Source organism: Homarus americanus, unplaced genomic scaffold (assembly GCF_018991925.1).
Source record: "Homarus americanus isolate GMGI-L3 unplaced genomic scaffold, GMGI_Hamer_2.0 scaffold367, whole genome shotgun sequence".
Taxonomy (NCBI): Eukaryota; Metazoa; Arthropoda; class Malacostraca; order Decapoda; family Nephropidae; genus Homarus; species Homarus americanus.
This window is the reverse complement of record NW_024743709.1, coordinates 2,393,121-2,417,701: the sequence shown is the minus strand read 5'-3', so window position 1 is coordinate 2,417,701 and position 24,581 is coordinate 2,393,121. Positions and strand designations below refer to the sequence as shown.

At 36.5% G+C, this 24,581-nt stretch overlaps 1 protein-coding gene across 1 annotated transcript in view; it reads left to right on the top strand.

Annotated features, from left to right (window-relative positions):
- The window catches only part of LOC121877380 (bone morphogenetic protein receptor type-1B-like), a 29,057-nt gene extending 5,908 nt beyond the window's left edge, over nt 1–23,149 (top strand). Inside the window, exons 2-9 of the mRNA XM_042383120.1 lie at nt 7,282–7,469; nt 7,826–8,040; nt 9,480–9,606; nt 10,619–10,811; nt 11,623–11,920; nt 12,851–13,012; nt 14,793–14,952; nt 15,636–23,149. Coding sequence (XP_042239054.1) covers nt 7,282–7,469; nt 7,826–8,040; nt 9,480–9,606; nt 10,619–10,811; nt 11,623–11,920; nt 12,851–13,012; nt 14,793–14,952; nt 15,636–15,764 — 1,472 coding nt within the window. The 3' untranslated portion in view covers nt 15,765–23,149. The remainder of the gene's footprint in view (nt 1–7,281; nt 7,470–7,825; nt 8,041–9,479; nt 9,607–10,618; nt 10,812–11,622; nt 11,921–12,850; nt 13,013–14,792; nt 14,953–15,635) is intronic.
- Nucleotides 23,150–24,581: the final 1,432 nt, after the last annotated feature.

Sequence of the window (24,581 nt, the reverse complement as noted above, 5' to 3'; positions counted from 1 at the left end):
CCTCCCCTCCCCCGTTTCCGTCATTCAACACCCTCAGCCGTCACCAGCTTGAAGCGAGTGACAACGTTCACATAGGACTGCTTGTTACATTAGATAGCCACGCCATCGAAGCTACCCACCCTTGCTTTGTTGATTAACCTCAGATGCCGTTTTTTTCTCGCCACTTGCCAGTTTACTAGTCGTTCGGGCAATTGGTCCACTCAGTAGTAGTTTCATATTTCACGCCTCACTCGTGTTGAACTCGGAACGAATGCACAGAAGCTGCACGGTGAACCTTGACGTAGTTGGTGACTCGCCATTACAACATACTTATACTGTATACCCCTAACAGGGCTCCAGTAGACTGTGTAAGACGAAACTGCTGCTTGGGTTATCGCTATTAATGGGAATACGCCGGAACCCCAGAAACTGACTGTACCTGTACTACATGTTTTCTATGAACATGTCAACTCCCTTAACTTTCCCAGCTACCCGGTACAGTACATCCTTGAGTGTGGTGAGACCTTAATCCTACAGATCCCCAGTTATCGTGTCTCTACAGACAGCTCCAGTACTTTATTAGGGGTTCTTCCACACTATGTTTGGCAGATAAATTATGAATATCCATTTTTCATTCCATTAACTTGCTTCTGTATCCAGTAATCCCACCAACAACTTCTCTTACATTAATGAAGTATTTTGAAGGCAAGCAAGAACTTCTCATGTTCTCTCTTGAGCGCCTGTATTGCTTTACGTTTCACCTTACACGGGATAGACGAGGATGTCCAACTAGCGTCACGTCATATCTGAAATAAGACACTTTCCCTCGACACGTTATTTCTTTGTTTAGCTTGAAACTGCGTGAATGTAAAGTTTACAGGCATCTTCCATCATCTGTAATCGGGAGCTATATACCGGTACGGATTTGTGCAAGGCAATATTTGTGGTAGTATTGAAGCGTCGTTCGTGCAGATATGTGTTTCTGTCTACAGTGAAGAAAACAATTCGTGCGTGGTATTGATCATGAAACAACAGGCCAGGTAACATCAAGATTTAAAAAATAACTTCACTGCAAATACTCTACTTTGCATCCTTATGTTGAATATTATTGTGTACAAAGTAAAGATGCTTGTTAATTTCATACGTACGTACGACGTATGTATAATAGATTTATATGTATAAAAAGATTGGTTAATGGTACAGCGTTGCGACAGAGGTGAGTGAGTGGTGGTGGGCAGCACGTGTGACGAGGCAGGGTCGGGGTTGCCTTATCTTTATTGTGGATGGTGGGCAGCTGGGGTAGACTCCTAGCACTACCCTCTACTCTCTGTCACACATTCAACCTAATCATTTCTGGGTCCAGATTCTGACAGGTTCATTTACCACAGAGACAGACAATGCAGGTATAAAGTTCAGTTTGCATGCGGTTAATGTTCCTAGCAAATAATGGTATAGGAATGTGCGTAACTGGTTGGCGAAAACTGATAAATAACATATAAATACCCTGAAACACCACAAAATCGTTCTCGTATCTCCAGACTAAACTAACACTGAGAATTATACAAAGGAATCCCTCTCCGATTATTCGCCCTTGACTGGTGTAAAGTTACCGTATGAGTAATAATCTTGGTGGAATTGTTTCGTCATTTGAGAACTGTTTTTTTTTTTTTACTTTTAAGTCGTTGAGTTAGGTACATTATTTTTATGGCGTACGAGAAGATAGTAGGGACTTAATTAGCTCTTCGACTTGGGTGTAATGTACTTGTACGTGAAAGTTTAGCGATAATTTGTCGCTTAAACCCGTCTTCGTTACCTCTTTATTTTTTCATTTATTTACCATGCTGCTTTTTGTTTTGAATCCCTCCAATATTTTTTTCGTGGCGATTTTTCAGATAATTATCTTTGTTCGTTTGCCTTCTGGTAAAAGTTGAATAGATAAGCTTTAATGAAAACGTCCGTAACCCGAATTCGCATGGAAATTCAACTTAATGTGTGAATAAAGAAGATATCTAAAAAAAATATTTGTTTACGGTATATATTTAGTTTTTCCGAACTTATCCGTTTCTTAAAGGTTGTCACTCCTGGATAGGTTTAAGAGCCACACAACACCGCACTTCCTGTGGGCAGCTTAGAGGGCTGCCTCCCCCAACATGTGTTGGCCACATGTCCGTACACAGCCGGCACCACCGTCCTAACCGTGTTGATGGCGGGACAAGGTCAGGTCCGGTAAGCACAAACACCTGGCCACACTTGCGCCCACTGAGTCACCACAACCTATATTACTCCCTGCACTACTGTTCACTACCCTTAACATTACTAGGGGGTCCGGACCAAAGCCCCCTGGACAAAAAATCCTCAGTTAAAGTGTAAAGCAGGGCAAAAGTCCCTCAGTTAAAGTGCAAAGTAGGTTAGATTAGGTTGGGTTGGGTATTGTAGTCTTATGATGTAATGTGTAATAAAATAATTATTTAAATTTTAATTATGATTTGCCCAGGGGACTTTTGTCCTACACTGCATTACTAGTCATAATCTGTTGTGCTTTACCGTTATCACCCATCAAGGATACGTTATATCTCGCTCGCCAGTGGAAATTCGAATGCTCTTGTCTGATTTTTACCTGTTAATCGTCACTGCTTTGGTTTTGTTATATTTGTATTACTGTTGTAGGAAACATCGTGTGGTTTTATATTTTTGTGGATGCTAAAACCTATATTGAAGCCATTGTGGGGGAGGGTGGCAAGTCGTGGGCGAACTTAAGTGGCTTTTACGAGGTAGGTAGTGTAGTAGCAACGTTCGGTGGCGGGCGGAGGGGGAGGGAAGGCGAGCAGGAAATGATGTAACTGGAGCCTTCGTCATAAACGGTCCACTTGTTCGTTAACAGAGTGCTGGTTGTGGCCCCCTTCCCCACCCTCACAACACCCGCCTCTTTTGCCCACCTTACTCTTCTCGGCCATTGGAATACGAGGGGAGAGGACAAACTGATATCTTCGCCCGTTCCTCAATATAAAACATGCAGTAGTTTACGTTCAGCAACATGTGAATAACTAAATGAATTGAAAGGAAATGTGGTGTGTATGAGTATTTTGGCCAAGCGTGACAATGAACGTTTTCTATATGTAATCACACTTATGGTTCCCTGTTCCGCCGGAGAATTTTGGCGGGAAAATACATCACTTCCAGTAAAATTTTTCGCTTTGTTCTGTTATTTTCTTTTCTCCACCTCCTCTCCCCTAACACACACACCTCAAACTTGAAGTGGCTCTACTTCAAGAGCCTACGCATGTTCGTTAAGCTTCCGGATGTGCGTTTTTCCCCTCACTGTGCTATATTTCCTGCTGTATGCTGAATTGGTGGTTGTTTAATATCATAAGGAGAACATGTTGAAGGTTGGGTCAGGGGATAGGAGGGTGGTGTGTGAAGTGGGCCTGTGGGGACGCTGGTCAGGTTAGGTTAGCGTCTCTGGAGACTCGACGCAGCTCACCCCTCAGCCACACTCAACGAATAAAAATATTACAACTGTTGCCAGCATTACTTACAGTCATTCTGTACTTGTTATATACCTATATGTTTGCCGCAGAGAGAATCGAGATATTACGGTAGGAAGCATGGTTATTAGTTACCCGTGAGTTTGCAAAGTATTTTTACAGAAATGTGTTAATCCTCAGTGGATTGTTGCACGTTTTCGTTATGTGCGACATAGCTTAGTTGATTGGATATTGCCATGCCTTCGTTTTAATAGTAACAAGTAACGGATCAACTGACGATCAGCTCCCCCACCGTATTTCATGTGGTGATTAAACACCCTACGATGGGAGTTGAATGTTTGGTTAGGTAATGTAAGGTAATATTACTTTACATTAGGTTCTGGTAGGTCAGGTTAGGTTAGGTTATATCAGGTGAACGTTAGGATTTTTAATTACCGGTTGAAATAACCTGTGGATGGGGTAATACTCAGGTGATCCCGTGTAACAAACGTACGTCAAGTTGAAGCAGGTTTGGTGAGAGGATTGAGCGCGACAACTCCGGTCTGGGCTGGGCTGGGGATTATGGTGGCCCCTGACTTAAACACTTGAGTCCCTGAGTATTAGGCCCAGCAGCTGGGTTTCTTCTGGGCGGGTCTTGACACTTGCTTGTTGGAGTTCAATTTTTTTTCCCTCTATCAAACAACCATCAGTGAAAAGTTGTGTTGTTATCATTATCGGTGAAAGTAATAAAGCCAAGCTCCCTAACTCAGCATATAATATTATAACCTGGAAGCTAGTGAGAGTAGCCTAGGTAGCCTCGTGATTCCCCAGGTACTGCAGTGTACAGTACCTTCCTTACTTCAACAATTGTACTGTGTTGCTCACATGTCAGCGTAATGTTAAGCGTCTGCAATTGCACTCTTATTCTAGGATTATCGATATAGGCATAAGATACTTTGTTGGTGTCATGGAACTCACGTGTTTGTTTAAATCTTATGAACAAAGATGACAGCCGAGTTGGTTAAGCCAGATGAAAATGTATGGTTACGGCGAATGAGCTTATTCTTTTGTTGTTATTGTTTTTTTCTCTACCTTCCGTCACATTTTAATTCATTGGCCTTGAATGATAGATGTTTTGATAATACTCCACATTCGTATAATGCATCATTACTGAACGCAGTACACAATACCACATTCCGCTGTGTCAGAGATCAAGGTCGCAGCTTAGTGTCAGAGGTCAAGCTTTTGATGTACTATTGACAACTTTAAGCATATTGGGACTAAAGAGGGCAGATGTTTGACGAACATTGGTTTAGTGTTCCGTGGTATGCAGTGACCTCCGGCTTAGTCTTTTAAATGCTCAAATGAAATCATGGTTAGATCTATTTATTAAAATCGTCATATAAGCTTTTAATTGGTTCAGCGTGTATATAGACAGTTATGGTACACAGTTTAGTATCCATATTGACAACGCAGATTGTAAGTATAGACAGTGCAGTTATACACAGTAAGCGGTAAGGTTCCAGCAGCGTAGTGAGTTAGTAACAATGATTCTGGAGGAGTGGGGGAATGCATCCTCAACCACGGTTATCGAAATATTTAAATTTAACACTTTGTTAGGTTACATGAGGGTTGATAGCACCTTGTCGTGACTTACTAAAATTGTCCATGAAAATTATGTAATCCTGTGGAATTAGTCATACAAGACTCTTGTTTCTTATATCGTTTTATAACACACACACACTTAATTATCACGAGCATGATTTTAACAAGAACGAACCGCTTATAGCACTATGCATTGCGTATAGACCCTTTTTCGTTATATTCTTTCCGTTAAGTACGTGGGCATTAGGGTGGGTATACTACTCAGGAGTTGGTCGCTTATTTAATGATGTGAAGCTTTTTCTTCGAAACTTTTAAATCTGAGAATAAAATTATTATCGAGTATTGTCGACCGCTCAGCTTGAATTCCTTACAATTGGGGGCAATACCTGTTTAACTAGGGTATTCATTGGTTGAGTGAAAGCGCTCTTGAGAAAAAAAAGAAAACAAACAAACATTATTATTCAGGTCAAGAAAGGCAGGCACTGGGCTAAATAAACTTTCCCATTAGTAGACGATTTGCAGGGAAAAATGAGGGGAAATAGGATCGTTCAGGTATCTAAAACCTTGGTGTGGTAGTGACAGTCGTACATGAATAATGTTAGCAGATCATCATAATGTATCATACGACAAGTGTGCATGTATGTCTGAATATTCTCAGAAAGACTTTGGTTATATTTGTGTGCTCTGCTTATAGGGCACGCTTTAAATGATGAGCATTTCAGATATTTGGTAGCTATGAATGGTGGTACCGTAATTTGACGCGATAAATTTTAATATATACGTGTGGAGTTACGGGTACTGAGTTGAAACCATGCAGACGATAATACAGTAATTACCTTTGCCATTCTGTGCCAAATTCCCCTGAGCCAAGACTGGCGCCAGAATCTTCGATGTTCGTTTACAGGACTACGAACTTGTTTATGTTATTGCGTTCTTAACCTTCGGTGTCATATTTCTGGTTTCTGCCTTAAGGCTTATAAATTTATGAACTAAGCTTGGTAACATTAAAGAAAAGAGCTTTCTTTGTATGTCTTTAGTGTTTTTATATATATCGAGACGAAGTCAGTTAAAGAAGTCATTGCTGGACGTGGGCAGCGCCGACCTGTCGTCATTTGAAGCGTGCCCAATTCTCGCTGCCAGCCGCATGAACAATACTTTTCTTCATAACCCTCATACTTGTATTGACATGTCGTACGTTTTAATAATTGTTTGTCATAAAATAAGTAACCCAGTTTCACAAGAAAAGTTGTAGTAAGAAATAATGATGGATTGTTAGGAGCAGTAGTGAGGCCTTTACCTGTCGCCAGTGAAGTAGTGAACGGCATGATTGTGAGCTGGGCGCCTGTGTGACGCCCAAGTGCCCGAAAGATGCCAGTGCTCACTAATTCAGCATACTGCCCTGGGTATTATAAATATGCCAGTCTATTTAAATACGCACAAAAATTAACCGTACATATAGTATGTGAATGTTACTGATTGGAAGAATAAGCTAATGTTGAGGGCTGAAGGAGTAGGGAGCCGGATAAAATGAACTCTGGTGTCTTTATGTACTCTAATATTGGTATCAGTACGCACGCAAGCGTTGGTAATAGTATATACGCAGTTGTTACTGGCTCATGCAATTAAATGCCTTAAATGGCAGGATAAAACATAGTTGATTTATAAATACTGTACATATTGTGTGAAGTGACTTTCTGCAGTAGTATATACAGTATGAATATAATATTTCACCACCGATTAAATCTCAATGTTCAACATAATATAATCATCTCGCCTTAAATGCCTTAGTTTTAATTTCCTAATTTAATGGGCACCTAATATATCGGCAGATAATGACTAATAATGCGTAAGTATGATCGAGGGTAGTCTTGAAAAGTTGTGGGTGTTGGGTTAAACTCTAGTACTTAGGCCAAGTGACCCACATACAGTCCTAGCTTAACCCTGACCTCAAAATGCACCAAATGGCACCACGTTCTAGCGAAAAAATACAAAATTAGTTGAGGGAGTGGGGAGATTCTTCGGCGAGGAGGGTGGGGAGCTTTTCCCCTTGTATTATATCTACCTCAGCAGTGGTGCGCCACCACCCTACCTCATTTCTTTAAAAAAAAAAAAAAAACACTTTGACGTGTTACTTTATATTGCTGTTTGTGTCCTTTAAAAAACGGCTTTAAATTATGTTGTTTTAATGATGTCTTTAAAATAAGTATTACAAAAGAACATTTTTATATTACAGCTTGGGGTCTGTTGTGTTATTGTGAAGATCTGTGTCCAGACCATAATACTTTCAACGGCACATGTGAAGCCAAGCCCAACTCTTTCTGCTTCAGTGCTGTAGAGCTCATCTATGATGTGGAGACGAAGAAGTGGAACAATCATCGCTCCTTTGGGTGTCTTGGCCAGGATGAACTTGGTCTTATGCAGGTGAGTACATCATGTGTGAAAGTGGGTCCCATAGACCTGATTTGTTCAGTGTAGATACAAAACACTGAAGCCTAAGATTTAGCTGGTGTGACACTCTGCAACCTTTTGTTTCCCAACTGTAGATGTAGGGACAGTCCAGTACATTCAACAGTTGGGTCAACTGGGGGTGGCTGCCCTATTCTGTACCTAGCTGCAGGACTCAACCAGTGATATGTTGTTTATATGTCAATAAAGTCATGGAAAAAAAAGGTTAAAGTACAAAATATGTTATGTTAGATTAGGTTAGATATCTGCTTTACCATCTTCATTTACTTTCAACTTGTACATCCTTATATTAATTGGTTTTTCTCCATCAGTGCCGGGCCTACTTGACGGAACACTATCGTCCCAAGAACATTTCATGCTGCAATGAGTATGACAGATGCAACGAGGGTCTCTTGCCAGTCATCTATCCTCAAACACCTACACCTTCACCTACACCAGCAACAAATTTTCCAGAGAGCCTTCTTTTAGTCACTTTGCCTTTGGCTTTTGTTGCTGTGCTGGCAGCAATTATGACTGTTTGGTTCAGGTGAGACGCATCATTGTTTTTATCAAATGTTAAGACCTTGAGTCAATCTTAACCTTTAAATGGCAGCCATCATCAGTGGAAGTTAGCTGTAAGGATGGCAGCTATCATCAGTGGAAGTTGACTACAGTATAGGGATGGCAGCCATCCTTGGTGAAAGTGTCATGTTCCTTGCATTCCATTTTTGCACATAAAGTATGGTCGGTGGAGTTGATGCCACCTTTTTATACTGAGTTGTCACCTTTGCCATCTGTTTGGAAATATATACATTTTAATTTTACAACCTTTGTTTATCAGTGTGATATTCTTTTTTCTTTATTGTTTCACCACTTCCAAAGGTTAGAGGTTAATCACTCAAGTCCATCTCTGTTAGGTTCCTCTGTCTTCTTCCTTCTCTACTATTAGGCCAATGTTCTACAGTGTCTGTTTCAACCCCTTACCTCCACCATAACTTCTTTCATCCTCGTGATCTCCTCCCTTTGGTTGACATATTCCAGACTACTTGAATGCTCCCTTTTTCTTTTTGAACCACATGACCAAACCATTTCAGCCTTACCTCTCATCATAGTGTTTCATATACCTGTACAGGACATAACACTGCTGTTCTTGATCTAATATTTATATTTTCCTGCATGTCTTTGAGTGATAATATCAGTTTCCACTGTAATGTCTTCATCTCATTTATCTCCAGCACAATTTATATCCTTCCAGTCTCATCTAACTTTAGTCATTGTATTTGTGCCTTGTGGACTAAATGGAAGGGTTGTTTTTACTATTCACTCAATGTTAAACTTCCATGATCTTTTTAATGCAATACAGTACCGTACACTGATTATTGGGCTAAGTGGTAATAACTAAATGGTTGTTTTTGAATAAAGGATGTCCGTAGATTATCTGACACATTTTAAAAATTGTTAACTTCAAAATATTGTATTATAGATGGAGCATGGTTTACGTGTGGAATTTTACCAAGATGAGAAAACAGCTTATGAGCTGTTCATTAAGTATAATAAAACCAGCATGTTCTATCTTTAATATTTTTTAGGTTATTAAGTTTTAGATTGGATTAGATACTCTATAAATTCTCCGTCAATCTTTTATTCATCATACCTGTACGTATCTTGAAGACACCTCTCCTTTTGACATTTTTTTCTTCTCTCAAACTGTACTTGTTCATTTGAAATACGATGCAAAAGAGTGCAGTACAAGTACAGTGATATGGTAAAGTTATTCAAACATTATTTTGGAGTGTTAGAACAATCTAGGCAGTAGTGTGCATCTGTTGGATTGCTCCATAATGCTGGATCTATGAAACACATCGAGTTAATTAGCTCTCTTGAATTTTTTTCTTATTTTGGTTTCACCTGAAGTATGCTAATTTATTACATTAGTACTCTTGCGTGTTTGTTGATATACGATACTGTCCTCTTATTTTTGTGCAGATATCGACAGCGGGAAGCCAACACACTGGTATATAACAAGTGTTCAGGACTTGTCATAAGAGCCAATGACACTCTCAGTGATCTTATTGAGCAGTCATCTGGGTCAGGGTCTGGCCTTCCTCTTCTGGTAAGTGTTTCAGGTGCAACACACAATACCAAAACTTAACAAATTTAAGAATTTACCATAATTTGACCTTTTAGTTTTTATTGCCTTACTTACAACTAAACCTTTTTTAATGTAAATTTTTTGTCATTACCACTGTAAACAATAGAGTGCTAAGTTATCAGATGTAATTTTTTATTATCTTTACTTTTAATGTTGATTTATGAAAGAACAAATGTAGCTATGTGGAATGTATAAAGTGTTATTTATGTATTGAACAAAATTCAGGTAAATCACATTGGAAGAATAATGCAAACAATTCATATGTTAGAGTATTTGTTCCAGTATAGTTAGTAAAAATATAAACTAGGGGGAAAATAGAGTAGAGAACAGTGTGGAAATAAAATATTCAACAACATCGGCAGATCAGGGGTATGGTGTGGAAGGGGCTGTTCTTGTGACACCATACACAGTAGCTCTATATTGATAAGAGTATCTTGGATTCAGGTTTATATAAATGTTTTTGGTTTGTAATTCGGTTTTAAATCATTTTAGTTTTAATGGGACCTTTTTTAGAATGTTAGATACAGGAAAGGAATGAAACATTAGTACAGCACACTGTAATGCCTCTATTAATACAGTATTGAAATTTGGTGTATTAGATATCATTCTGGCCTTGGTGACCTGTAATGTGGTCCTGGGCAGAGCGAAACTGGGCATTGTTCTCCTTGTACCTTGACAATAATGATGGGTAAAACCTACAGCTATATGAATTAATAAGCAGATTGTTCTCTAGGGTACTGGTTAGCCATTGTGGTTAGTGAGCTGTCTGGTATAACCGATTTCGACTTACACGTTATTACATAGCTTACTGAGCCAAGGGCATGGTTGGGTTAGTAATGAAGCTTTCTATAACTTAAGCAAATTTGTGTTCAAATGAGTTTAAAGCTGTCTCTCCCCAAATATGAGGGGCAACTAATTTAACTAATAACTTAAATTTAGTAGAATATTAGTAAGTGAAGTATTATTATTGCAGGTTCAACGCACCATAGCCAAGCAGATTCAGCTGGAGAGAAGTGTCGGGAAGGGTCGTTATGGTGAAGTGTGGCTGGGGCGGTGGAGAGGAGAGAAGGTTGCTGTTAAAGTTTTCTTCACAACTGATGAAGCTTCTTGGTTTAGAGAAACTGAAATTTATCAAACAGTTTTACTAAGACATGAGAATATCTTAGGTAAGGACATGAGGTTTATCATCTATGTGTTATCTCAATGTTGTGGGTATTTATTTTTTTTATTAGATTGTTTATATGTGCCTTCCTCACATAAGGCTTCCATAAATAAGCTGACCCATTTTAATAACCTCAAAAATATTAAAGATAGAACACGCTGGCTCTTGAAACAGTATATGGAAAACTCATAAGGTTTTTTCTTCAGCTCAGATAAAGTAAAACCTAACATAACCATTATGGTTCTAGGAGTTATTAAGCTTGTAAATAACTCAGGTAATTTATGAACACACTGTCTACTGTATCTCCCTATCTACTACATATGTAATCTATTTATTCTTATTTTTTACTCACTGTTATCTTCTTACACTTATACACTGACACCAAGAAATCTTTAGAGTACTCTTGTGTGTACATGCCTGTTAGGGTTAGTAAATAAGAATTTTCAAAGCAATAAATTAATATATTCTCTTATTTCATATCCCCACTAACCCTACCTTGTTTGGCTCTACTTATACGCACCTCCATGTATTAATATATTTTCCCCTGTAGTGTATCTTAAGTTTCAGCTGTGGCTATTCATTATAGGTCTAGCAGTCATAGATTTAATTGAATGGTTTTATATTTTTTTTCCTGCTCAGTTATTATTAAGAATATGTTAAGAAATTTTTTCTCAAATATGATGGGTGTTATTTGTTCTTATAGTAATATCTATATATAGAGTAGTAATGATATCTAGTGTTTTATACAGATATAGTATTTATTGTTCTTGTAGAGTAATAATACCTAATATAAATTAATATTCTCTTCCTCACAGGTTTCATTGCAGCTGACATTAAGGGAACGGGGTCTTTAACTCAGATGCTACTCATTACGGACTACCACCATAATGGCTCTCTGCACGATCACCTCCAAAATAATACCCTTAACTATTTTAGCATGATCCGCCTCTCCTTGTCCATGTCTTGTGGCATATCTCACTTACACACAGAAATTTTTGGAACTAAAGGAAAGCCCGCCATAGCTCACCGAGACATAAAGAGTAAAAATATTCTAGTCAAGAGAAATGGCGAGTGTTGTATTGCCGACTTTGGCCTGGCAGTCAAGTATGTCAGGTAAGCAACAGATATATCCCTTGTCTATGTAAGGGTTAACTCTGTTTGGGGTCTTTGCAGATAATTTTAAACCTGTGCATAAAGTTGATGTCTACATATTACACAATGATGAGCTAAAACAGTCACACCCCTTTTGTTAGTAGTACAGTATGTAATATTTACCAAGCTGTTAAAATACTGTTGTTATGCACAAGACTACATAAGTAAGTTATAATTGGGAAACATTCTAAGTGATGTGTTATATGTATGTTAACATTAGCCATCCTCTAGGGAAAATTTTATTAAGTATGAGGTAGTTAAAGAAACTTAAAACAAATTTCACTTGTTGATTAATATACATGTACATTAGACTGAAACTGAACCATGTGCGGCACTGCAGTTGACAGTAAGGTTACTGACAAAGTGGCTTGTTTATTGTAACATTATAGTTCAAATATCTCAACTTCAACTTTTTCTTGTGTTTTTCGTTTTTGTTGTTTGTCAACTTCTTGACCAGACTTTCTCATATGTTAATACATAGGAAAAATTAAGATAAGGAGTACTGTAGGTAAGGAGACTTGTATGAAGGAGTGCTTGTTCCTGCCTTTTCTTTGAATGTGAAATTTCATACTTGAGTGCAGTATTTTGTGGGGGTTATGGAACTCAGGAGAGATTTGTGTCAGCACAGTTAAAGGCCTGAGAGTCAGTAGTAAAGTTAATGTCAAATCTACATAATTGAACTAATGAAGTTTAGACATGTCATAATGATCACCTAATAATTAGATCTTGTAAAGTGATGCGTTCTTTATGATGGTGGAAAGATCAAATATGATGACCCAGTTCTGGTTGTATTTTTTATTATAATTTACAAATCTATTGAACCAACATGGCTGCTTTCTTGGGATTTAATAATTTTAGTTTAGAATTAATTTTTTATGATTTTTTCCACAGTGAAAACAATGAACTGGACTTTGGCACAAACCCCAAAGTTGGAACCCGACGATACATGGCTCCAGAGGTGCTTAATGAAACAATAAACATGAGCTGCTTTGAGTCTCTCAAAATGGCAGACATGTACTCCTTTGGGCTAGTCCTCTGGGAAATTGCTAGAAGGTAAAAAAAAATTACTTATGCCTTTTCTGTAATAACTGGTTTATATAAGATCAGTATTAGCTATAAGAATATTAAAAAAGTTAAAATTATTTGGCAATAGGAAAGGTATCTGGCCACAAATCTTGGTTCAAACTTGCCTGATGACAGCTGTGACACCATGCCACGGCTAACCCACACTGGTGTGGAAAATGGCTGTAAAACAGTGATGTCATATATACAACACTGTACAGTACTGTAGTTGTGGGAAAATTGTAAATATTGTGTCTGCTTTGTCTAAAAATGAAAATTTTTGTTTTAAGGGGATTTGTTTTGTAAAGAGTGAATACAGTAATTTTATTTTAACACCTGACCTTCCTGATGTGTTTAACCAGAATCACTTCTTCAGTTGTAGTGGTATAATTGTTGATAGTCTTTTAGATCTGGACTTTTTATACTAGTTTATTATACTGTAGTAGCTAATTTACCTGTCTCATTTCATTAGAATTTACACACACATACACACACACTCACACACTCGCATGTGTATGCGTGTACACACGCAAACAGTAAAATTCTTGCACCCAGAAAGGTCTTGGCTCCATACTGTTTAATGATTGAGCAATTAACAATGTTCATGGTGGCAGGTAGAGGTGTCAGCGCTCATGTCAGGATTTTTTATCTAACAAACTTTAATATGAACTCCACACAGTAAAACCATTGTCAATTGCACTTCAGTAATCATATAAATATTAAATTGAAACAGTTTATCTAGCCAGAAAAATGCAGATACAAAGTGAGCAGCAACAACAATACTGTATTGACATGGCTGAGCCTAGTGAGAGCCAGGACACTTTAGTGACACCTGATGAATGTTGTACTGTATATTCATCTTAAGAAAGTTATTAGACTACTGGTATATAACATGTACAGGTTGACGATCCCTTATCCGAAATCCTTGGGACCAGATGCATTTCGGTTTTTGAAATTTTTCTGATTTCAGAATGTTTTTTTTTTTTTTTTTTAACAGGGATCAGCCCACCCGGGCACAGCAGGTCACTGACTCACATTGGGGCCTGGGGGCTAAAATATAATAATACCGGGGTAATAATAATTATAATAATAATAATAATTCATAGGTCTAGGTCATGTTTCTCACTTTTGATCTTTTTTTTCATTCTTGTATTTCTTTATTATTATTATTTCATTATTACAGTATTATTATTATTATTATTGTTGTTATCATTCTTATTTTATTTTTGTGTATTTTTTATTAAAAATTTTATTTACTATGAATAATTATTATTATTATTACTGTATTATCATTACCTGTATTATTATAATTATTATTACTATTACATTTTCACCCCCCAGGCCCCGATGTGGGTCAGTGACATGTGCCCGGGTGGGCTAATACCCATAAAAAAATATGCTCCACAAAAAAAAAATCGGTTTTCGGAATTTCGGATAAAGGGTTGTCAACCTGTAGTACAATATCATCTGCCTTATGACATGTTAAACAGTTTCAGTAAATACCGTACATATCAGACTGTTATGTTACTAAATTTCATTTTGCATTCTTATTTGTAATAAAGTATGTTAATTCAATGGTGCTTACCAGATGTCATCAGTTGGTTTATTGAGAAATAACTATAAGGGTGTGTAATCTTATGTGCAAACACCTTCACACCTTATTAATAATGTCACCTGTGAGTGTTTTATTGTAATAATTCCTGGTTTATTTGCCCAGTTTTAACTGTATAATATTTTTCTGGTTTATTTAGTCCATACAAAATATTTTCAGATGTGCAAGTGAGAGTGGGGATGGGTATCTTGTGGCTGATAGCTACCAGCTGCCTTACTTCAACTGTGTGCCACCAGACCCATCCTTTGATGACATGCATGATGTAGTGTGTGTTAAGGGTATCAGACCAGAAATATATCTCCGATGGCATTGTAATGAGGTGTGTGAACAGTCTTTTGTTGTTTTTTATGCTCAGATCAGGAAATTTGATATGTTATTTTTCCAATTTGCCCAAGAATCAAGTGTGTAAATTTTTGTCCCCCCCCCCCCCTCCAGCCTTCTGACAAAACATTGGTCATCTTATGGTTGTATGTCATATTTGTACCTTGAGTACCACCATGTGGATTTCTTCACCACTGAATTTTTCATGCAACATTTAACCTTGTAGTTCCAACAGTTCTTCTAGAAGTATCATAATACATGGCAGTGATACTTATCTCATCTCTCCTAGCACCTTGTGTATATTATAAAGAAACAGACTCTCTCAAAACATGTTGTCAGGGTGTCCATGATTTAGCTGACCCACTTAAAACTTTTAAACATTAAAATAGAGGATGGTGGTTTAGTAAGATAGAGGCTGTACTGGACAAACAACTCCTCAGTTTTATCTTGTCTTAGACTTACATGTGTGCACCATGTTGTCTATAGTATTTTTGAGGTTATTAAGTGTTAAGGTGAGTCCAGATACTGTATGGAGGCCTTGTATTTCATCTTGATATCATTAGCCTATAGTGTGTAAAGCTGCTGTTGAGTGAACATCGTTTCCAGATGTTTCCACAATTCTTATATTTATTGATTTATTTTTGTACAGTACAGTATGTGATATTTTTGTTTTTCTTGCAGGTATTGAAAACAGCGAGCAAAGTGATTCAGGAATGCTGGCATGCCAATCCTGCTGCTCGTCTAACAGCGTTAAGAGTGAAAAAGACACTTTATAAACTTCAAGTTACTGATGGCACCAAGATTATTTAGTGCAAATGATAAGAAATTATCTATGAGTTATTGGGTTTGTTATTCAAACCCAGCTGAAGATTTATAAGCCTTTTATAATAAAAAGTTTTTTATATTGAGTAAATGTTTACATAAAATCTTGTATAGTCATTTTTAAGCTTTTTAAAGTGGAAGCAGGTGAAGTGTGTGGTGTGGCAGCAGACACTAACTGCTGGTACTGTATTATTATACTGTACAAGACTTCCTCTAGTGTCTCCACAACTGGATTGAAAATAACAAGTGCCTGGTGTGTAGTGCGCGTGGAGTAACCAAGTGTGAGTGTTACATTGGAGTGAACCTAACAAAGCTAAGTGTAATAGAATACATCCGTAGAATATAGAAATTTTAACTGTCTAAAAAAGCTGTGGAAGTTTTCCTGTTTGAGTGATAGTGTAAATCCACTGTGAAGATCTTATTCCTGGTTAATAGTGTAAATCCACAAGACGGTATTGCTGTTACCACCACCACCAACACAGCGTCACTGTGACTGAAAAGAGCTTTACCACCAGCTCCTCTGCTACTGTATACAGGGTGTCACACAAAATGTGGAGATTGTGTCAATATTGTAATTACAACAGCAACACTGTCCTCACTTGTGGGGTAACTCGCTCATCAACAAGTGAGGACAATATTGTTGTCGTAATATGAGCCTTCATGTGATCTCCACAAAAACTGTTACGGCAGTGTGTATATATTAACACCTGTGACAGCTCTCACTCACTAACAACAGATATTTGAATTGAGGAAGAGTGGTAACCTCCTCTAAGCTTTTGTCACAAGGTAGGTTAATTGTGTAACTGCAGTTTTCAATAGATTTTCTCTTGAAGCTTAGTTTCTAGTCAGTCTAGACATGAATATGTAATAGTCATATTGATGTCCATTAGTAGTCCTTTTAACACCACATATTTTGTTTAAACTACTGGTTCAGTTTTTTGGAAACTTAAAGAAATGATACTGAAAACTTTTAAACATCTTTGTGTCTGAACCTATTGGGCAATTTTTTTTAAATTTGTTAGACTGACCATGGATGGTCCTCTTTCAAAGGTCTTGTACACTACCCCAGATAAGTTATGACCTCACATTCTTCTTGTTGAAGAATCTGTACTTTAAGAGTTTTACTCCCAAGTTCAAACTACAGTACGTAATTAAATTTAAAAAAAATTATCCGGAACTAAAGAAATGTGTTGATAATAGTACCATAATACAGGTAATTGTTCATATTAATAGATGAATACTGGATGTAATGGTGTTTTGTGGTCTAGGGTGGTAGGCTACACACACACACACACACACACAGCCTCAGGTGGTAGGTCACACTCACAGGGCTCAGAAGAGGTGTGTCAGTTCTTCACTTCAGAATGTTAGGTGAGTTAATAATCAGGTGGAAATATTAACAAATCTCGCACAAACATACGCCATTAATACGAAAATAACTACTGTACACTTTGTTCACAATGGGTTATAGGCAGCAGGCTCAGTCGTATAGAACATATTTTTGCAGATTACCCGAGTAGTGTGGGGTGACAGCAATATTGTCCCGTGGATACCATGGAATAATTGGCAGTAAGTAGGAGAAGCATAGATTAGGCCTTACAGGGGACAGGAGATGGAGGCCTGATATGCTGTAAAGCTCCTAATGATGATGTGCCTTTTGAATGTTAAGTCACACAAATTACTTGTTAAGTGAGCACATGGTTTATTTTGGCAGTACGTTCACTAATTTTGTAATTGTTCCTGTTGCTTTTAATGATTAAGGAGATCATTGTTAAAAATTTAAATGATTTAAGCTTCTGTATACTTAGTACACTCACTTGTTCTGTCAGCCAAATAATTTCTTTCCCCATTATTCTTTAAGAGTATATTATAGTATAGTAAAGTAAGGTTATTACAAAGGCATCCTACTTGGATTTTGAAAATACAGTATTTCAAAAAAATTTGAGTTGGCAGTAGATGCTGTGTTATTTAATTGAGGCTTGTTATGTAAAAAACGCAAGCTGTAATTATTATACTGTAGGTACTTCCCCACAGCTTATGTTCCACGTTTATTAAAATATAATTTTGTCCTGTACGTAAAAGCTTTATAAGTTTTAGCTTATTAATAAGTGAAATTTTGCAGACAGAAAATGGTAATGTTTTAATTGTTAAAAGAGTAATTGTATAGATTTTTATTGTCTTTTATTATTTTTTTTCACTAATAGGCAAGGCAGAGTTCTCAATTATTTTTTTTATTTTTTACTTGCATAATTGTAAATTGTGTGAGACACTTGTGCATGTGTAGATACACACATGCATACATTTGCTTTATAGTTACCTACTTTTATACATACAAGCATTATATACATACATACAAGCATACATACATAGTGTATAAATATGTTGATAATAAAGAGTTATAGTAATAGAGTAATGTAATGCTGAAGCATATCATGTTCATCATCATAGTCATACTCATCATTCATAGAAGTGTGTTGAACAGATGCTCTACTATTTTTTACCATTTAATTTGACATTTGCTCCTCACTGTTAATGATTTTTGGTAATGGTATCATTCAGTGATCTTCTTTCATAGTTAAACATTGCTTCATACTACTACAGGGTGTTGCATGTAGATGGAACCAAACAGGGTAGTGTTAGGTAAGGAAATAACTGAATTAATTTATTGTTTTGAAAATTATCTTAACACTAACCCTAGTCAACTCTTTTCTGTAACACTGTATGAATAAATAATTTATTTTATCCCTAATCCTAACTAACCCCTTGACTGTACCCTGTTTGGTTCCATCTATACACAATGCTCTATACAGTCATATTAGTGTACCTTATACCATGTTGTATGGTACATTTCCGTGAGGTATGTTTGTGGCCTTTGGGTGGGGGGGTGGGAGGGGCACCTATAGTCAACCACATGAAGGTTTGTTCATTGTTAGTGAGTTTATTAGTGTTTGTGTGCCATAAGCCTTTTAATTTGCCAAACTATTTGTCTGTGATGAAATTGGCATTTTGCAATTGACGCTCTTATATTTCTGTTGAGAATTTGATAATGTCGACTTTTGTAATTGAAGATATTTTTTTTATATACAGTATATACATACATAGAATGTTTAGATGTTAAGTTTTTCAATATCTTAGGTTTTTTATGGTATTTTCAGAATTTATTGTACATACAAAACAATTCTGCAGAAATTACAACCAGATGCGGTAAACCCCTTGTTTGTAGGTTTTGTGATGTGTTAATGAGAGAGGATATTAGATTTACTGCCTCACCTGTAAGATAACGTGGCTCCAGATTATTGAGATTAATATATTTTTTACATAGAATGAAATATTGTACAGATAATTAGAATGAAATATAGATAATTAGAATGAATTACAGATAATTTGAATAAAGTACAGACAATTTAACCCTTTCAGAACAGTGGCTTAAACCATTGTCCTCAGGGAGTGACTTGTTGTCATTGTCAAGTTATAGATCTATCATTGTCATACAGTTTAAAGGATGTGACTTGTCCTCTGCAACATTTTTTATCCCTTCATCACTTACAAGGATGCACAGTACAGTATATACAGATGATTATGTTTATCTGGCTGTGTCAATACTATTTTTATATTTTACTCCCAAGGCCCTAACAGTATTGTATTTCAAGTTGTATTGACCCTTCTGTTTTCTGTAGTGAAGAAACAGTTCTTGACTTAAAGCCTTACACGTTTATGTAAAGTTAACATTGTTTATGGCTTTTCCCTATGCCTTGTGAGTTGGTAAACCCCAGCGAAGGAAGGGGAGTGGGTGGCTAACTTGATGCACATCTCAGTAAGTAATGCTCTGCAAATTTTCTCTCGTGAGTTTAAGAATCAAAAGTGCTATCGTGACTTCCCTATATATTTAGGCTGCACAGTATATCGGAATCCCTCGAAGATCAGTGATAATTTCACTAAATTTCTTGTTTGTTTCTATTACTGTACTGAAAGAAGTTGGTGGAAGTTTTATATTCATTTGAGTTATATTTTTGCACGTACGAGGGTAAGGGGTGGTGGGGAACCTTAGTCCCTAATTAATGGTTAAGAAGAAATTCTTTTATCTGTGTGGGAGGTCAGCTATAAAGTATAATAATAATTGTTCATCGACTGTGTCAGGCTGGAGTTGGTTTATGTAGTTTCTTGCCTTTGTCTCCAAAAAACAAATTATAAGCCTGAAAATGTAAAAAATATCACTGAAAATTTTCTACTAGTTAATGGATATATTTGACTGCCTACAACATAGCTCAAATTCTAATAATAATGTGAATAATATAAATGAACATTACGTAATTTATTATCGTTTATGATTATTTGTGCACCAAAAATTTTATTGCTGACAGCAGTAGGGGAAAGTGTGTCCACAAGACAGTATCGACTGTTGTTCATAGTGCTGCTTCCATAGTTAAAAATGAACAGACACTTTGGAGTTGAAATGTTTTATAGGATGTGAGAAACCTTGATTGTTAAAGGATAGTCTTATATTCTTAGACAAAATACATTGAAATTTCAATCATCTTACGGAGACAATAATGTTCACAATAAGTTGTTAATGCGATGTTTCAAAGACTTATGAGTATTTATGACTGTGCTAGTGAAGTCTTTGTTGTAGCAGTATTGAACAAATGACTACTGTATAGTACAGTATATGGAATATATGGGTGATAAATTACTAAAATGATAATCCTTTAAAATGTTGAAAATATTTAATCTTATATATCTGGAGTCAACTTATTTTATAACAAGGTTCTCAACCAAGATAATGTATTGAGAGAGAGAGAGAGTTTATTATTGCCTTCCTATATTGTAAAGTTCTCAGGCTCTCAAGATATATAATAAATGTATTGTGAGCTTAATTGATTGATTGATTGGTTGATTATTATTTTTAAATCTAATATTTTTTTTTTGGGTGGTACAAATTTTCTCAGATTGTATTGTGTATTAAGTACTGCTTTATGGTATTTTTATCCTCTATAAATCTCTTCTTTTATATTGACCTTTAATGCCTCTTGTTGCATCAGGTAAAATGCATCCCATTTTCTTGTGTGGTAGGTTATAGTGTTTCGTGCGTACTTCCATAAATGATTTGCCTTTTAAGTAATACTGAAGGCTTCATCTGCAGCAACAGGGAAGGAGCAAGACTTTTATATGTATGTACAGTACTTTGATACCCCCTCTGTATAACTTTGTACATAATCATCAGAGTTTTACTTGTATATATAGTGTAATGATGCTGACCTATGACAGTATGAACAGCCTATATAAAAATATGCTTTTTTTACCAAATATTTCAGATATTTTTGTTGATAAGTGTACAGTAATTGGAAGGTGTCACTTTGACGCACTTGTACATCACAAATATTTTCAGTGCAGCTGAAATGAATATCTTATGTAGAAATTTGCAACTAAAGAACTACTTAGTATGCCTTGTGATTTATGTAACCAGTTATACAAATGAAGAAGGACATACAGCAACCAACTCTTATCATTGTGTCCCACAAGTGTCATGGAGCTCTGTGGTAATATGCTTCATGATTACTTTATTGTGGGAAGTGTTATTAATTACAGCAGTGTTAATACAGTGTACTGTGTTCCCAAAACAGAGGTTTGTTTGTCTTTCATTTCATATATGTATTATTCACAGCTACAAGCTTAATGTAACCATAAGTGCCATAAATCTATTAGAATAGGCTAAGCTAATAGTCACATTTCAGTAGGCTACTCTCTTGACTGGTCATTATTATCACTGAAATAATCAGGGATTTAAGAATAAAATTTGTTCTCATTATGTAGGTCAGTGTGCCTCCCAATCTTTTGTTGTGTGTGAACATATGTGTTGACTTCTGCAGTGCTTTTATATTTATTTTTCGATTCTCTATCTTTTCCTTCAGATAAGTACTAATATGGTGTTCTCCTTCTACACCAAAGCCCAAACACCTTCACACAAACCACCATCATCTATCCAACCTCAAAAACTGCTTTTAAGTCATATTCTGTTATTCTCACACTTAAATACTTCCCATGCATCCTTCACCTCTCTGTTTCATCTTCTTGGGGACCCCCTTTCACTTCTTTAACAGTCATTCATTTTCCTCTGTGTGTGTGTGTGTCACTATTTCCTGGCACTCCATTTTTTCCACATCTCATCATTTTTGTATTTTTATTTCTCTTCATCCTCTACACTCACATATACAGTACATGGACAATACTGTACTTATATATTTCTTTAGTGTAGATTGGCTTTAAACTACTTCTGTGCCATCAACCAAAACTGGTAAATAGTGAACACACCCAACTTTGTGTTAACATCACACATACCACACCCAAAAATGTGTTAACACCACAGTCACATGTCACACCCAACACTGTGTTGACACCACAGCCATATATCACACCCAACAATGCGTTAACACCACACATAGTACACCCAACTATGTGTTCACACCACAATTTCAGTTTGCAGTAGAGAAATGGTTCAGGATTTTTCTCAGACCAAGAGACTACTGTACTGTATAGGAAAATTTTCCGAGAAAGAAAACAGTTGTAGACTAAACTATTTTCCATTATTTAGTGCCTTGATTTTTCCTTATCGTCCAACTCTAAAGTGTTTGTTGTGTAGCACTGCATTACCAAGCCTCTGGGTAATCATCCACAATTACTTTTAATGAAATTCTTGTGTCCTTAAATAATTCATATCTTGGGTTGCTGTAAGTTCATAAGATACAAAATAATTCATATCTTGGGTTGCTGTAAGTTCATAAGATACAAAATAATTCATATCTTGGGTTGCTGTAAGTTCATAAGATACAAAATAATTCATATCTTGGGTTGCTGTAAGTTCATAAGATACAAAATAATTCATATCTTGGGTTGCTGTAAGTTTGAGATAGTCATATGGTAGGCATCTACTCATATTGTATACTGGTATTATGATTAAGTGTAATGACTGAATCAAAGTTTTGGGAAGACATAGAATATTGTCCGTCTACGTTTGTTTTAACTGTTCTTCTTAACGTTGCACTGTGGAATATCGTACGGAAACGGTTAACAACGCTGTCGGCAAATTATCGACTGTCCGACCATTTTCGTGACAGTGGGCAGCAAACAGTCGGCAGTTGTCATAATGATGCTATGTTCCCATCAACAGTGCTTTTCAATTCGCTTCACATATCAGTTTCAACATCAAAGATATTTTTTTAATTTTATTATCAAATGCATTTTGTAAGCTTCAATTCAGTGTCAGTAGCGGATCACAAAATCATATGTTTATAAGAGTTATGAAGATGTTATACATATTTCAGATCATACTCAATATGGCTATAATTTTTATAGTTACTAATAAAACTTTCTGAACATTTGTTATTTATTTTACCTTTGGATGAGGGTGGAGGACAGCAGACGGTGTGTGGAATCTTCTCAAAGATTAACAGGAATGTGAAAATTGTCTGGAAATTAAAACAGAACCATAAGAGGAACAGTTTTGATGTCCACCTTATCACCTGTGGCTCTCAAGATGTTAAGAGTAAATGAAATTGAATTGAAATTGATGAATTGTCTAGTTAATGTTCTGTATATAGGTGTGTTTAATAATGCTTTTATATTTATCTTTAATAATGATAAAACCTTGATATGAAATTTCGAATTACATAAATAATGTAATTTGAATATTAAGGTTAATAAAGGTTCTTTACCTTTGTTTATTTTGTTTTCCACATTTACTGTTTGGTTTTCATATTTCAGGAGAATCTCGCCCCCATAATGTTAGTACCGCACTGCCCTTCAACAACTGATGGTCTTTTAGTCCAACAACAATTAAGCATTATGGGCAACTCTCGGTTATGACAGTAAAGGGTTAATATATATATGAGTTATGAGAAGCCCCATACACATAAGCGTGACGTCATCTGTGAGAGCCAGCGACTGAGTTATGAGAGGCCCCATACTCATAAGCGTGACGTCATCTGTGAGAGCCAGCGACTGAGTTATGAGAGGCCCCATACTCATAAGCGTGACGTCATCTGTGAGAGCCAGCGACTGAGTTATGAGAGGCCCCATACTCATAAGCGTGACGTCATCTGTGAGAGCCAGCGACTGAGTTATGAGAGGCCCCATACTCATAAGCGTGACGTCATCTGTGAGAGCCAGCGACTGAGTTATGAGAGGCCCCATACTCATAAGCGTGACGTCATCTGTGAGAGCCAGCGACTGAGTTATGAGAGGCCCCATACTCGTAAACGTGACGTCATCTGTGAGAGCCAGCGACTGAGTTATGAGAGGCCCCATACTCATAAGCGTGACGTCATCTGTGAGAGCCAGCGACTTGAGCAAAAAAAAAAGTGGCTTATCACTGAAGTGCATTCGCCAATATTTAATTTACTACAATATTTACACAAACTTGATGCATGTAACTTAAAAATATGAAGCTTATTTAACATGTAGAATTTAATGCTTGTATTATTGAAATGTAGAATCTTTTTAATGGTAATTTTACTTTGCCTTAGGTGGCTGTCACTCTGTAAGTGCATTCGACAATACCCAGGTCAATGTACAATACTGTATATACATGGATGTAGTCTAAGAATACTATGATAGTAATCTGATGTATATGAACTTTAAATTCAAATATCTTAAACTGTGAAACTAGTTAATGATACTTTAATATTACCAATAAGTAACTGTCACTCGAAAGTGTATTCGACAATGGTCATTTAAAGCCACGATGTTTACACACACTTGGTGGATGTATCTCGGTGAATATCAAGATATTAACTTAATTCGTTCGGATAA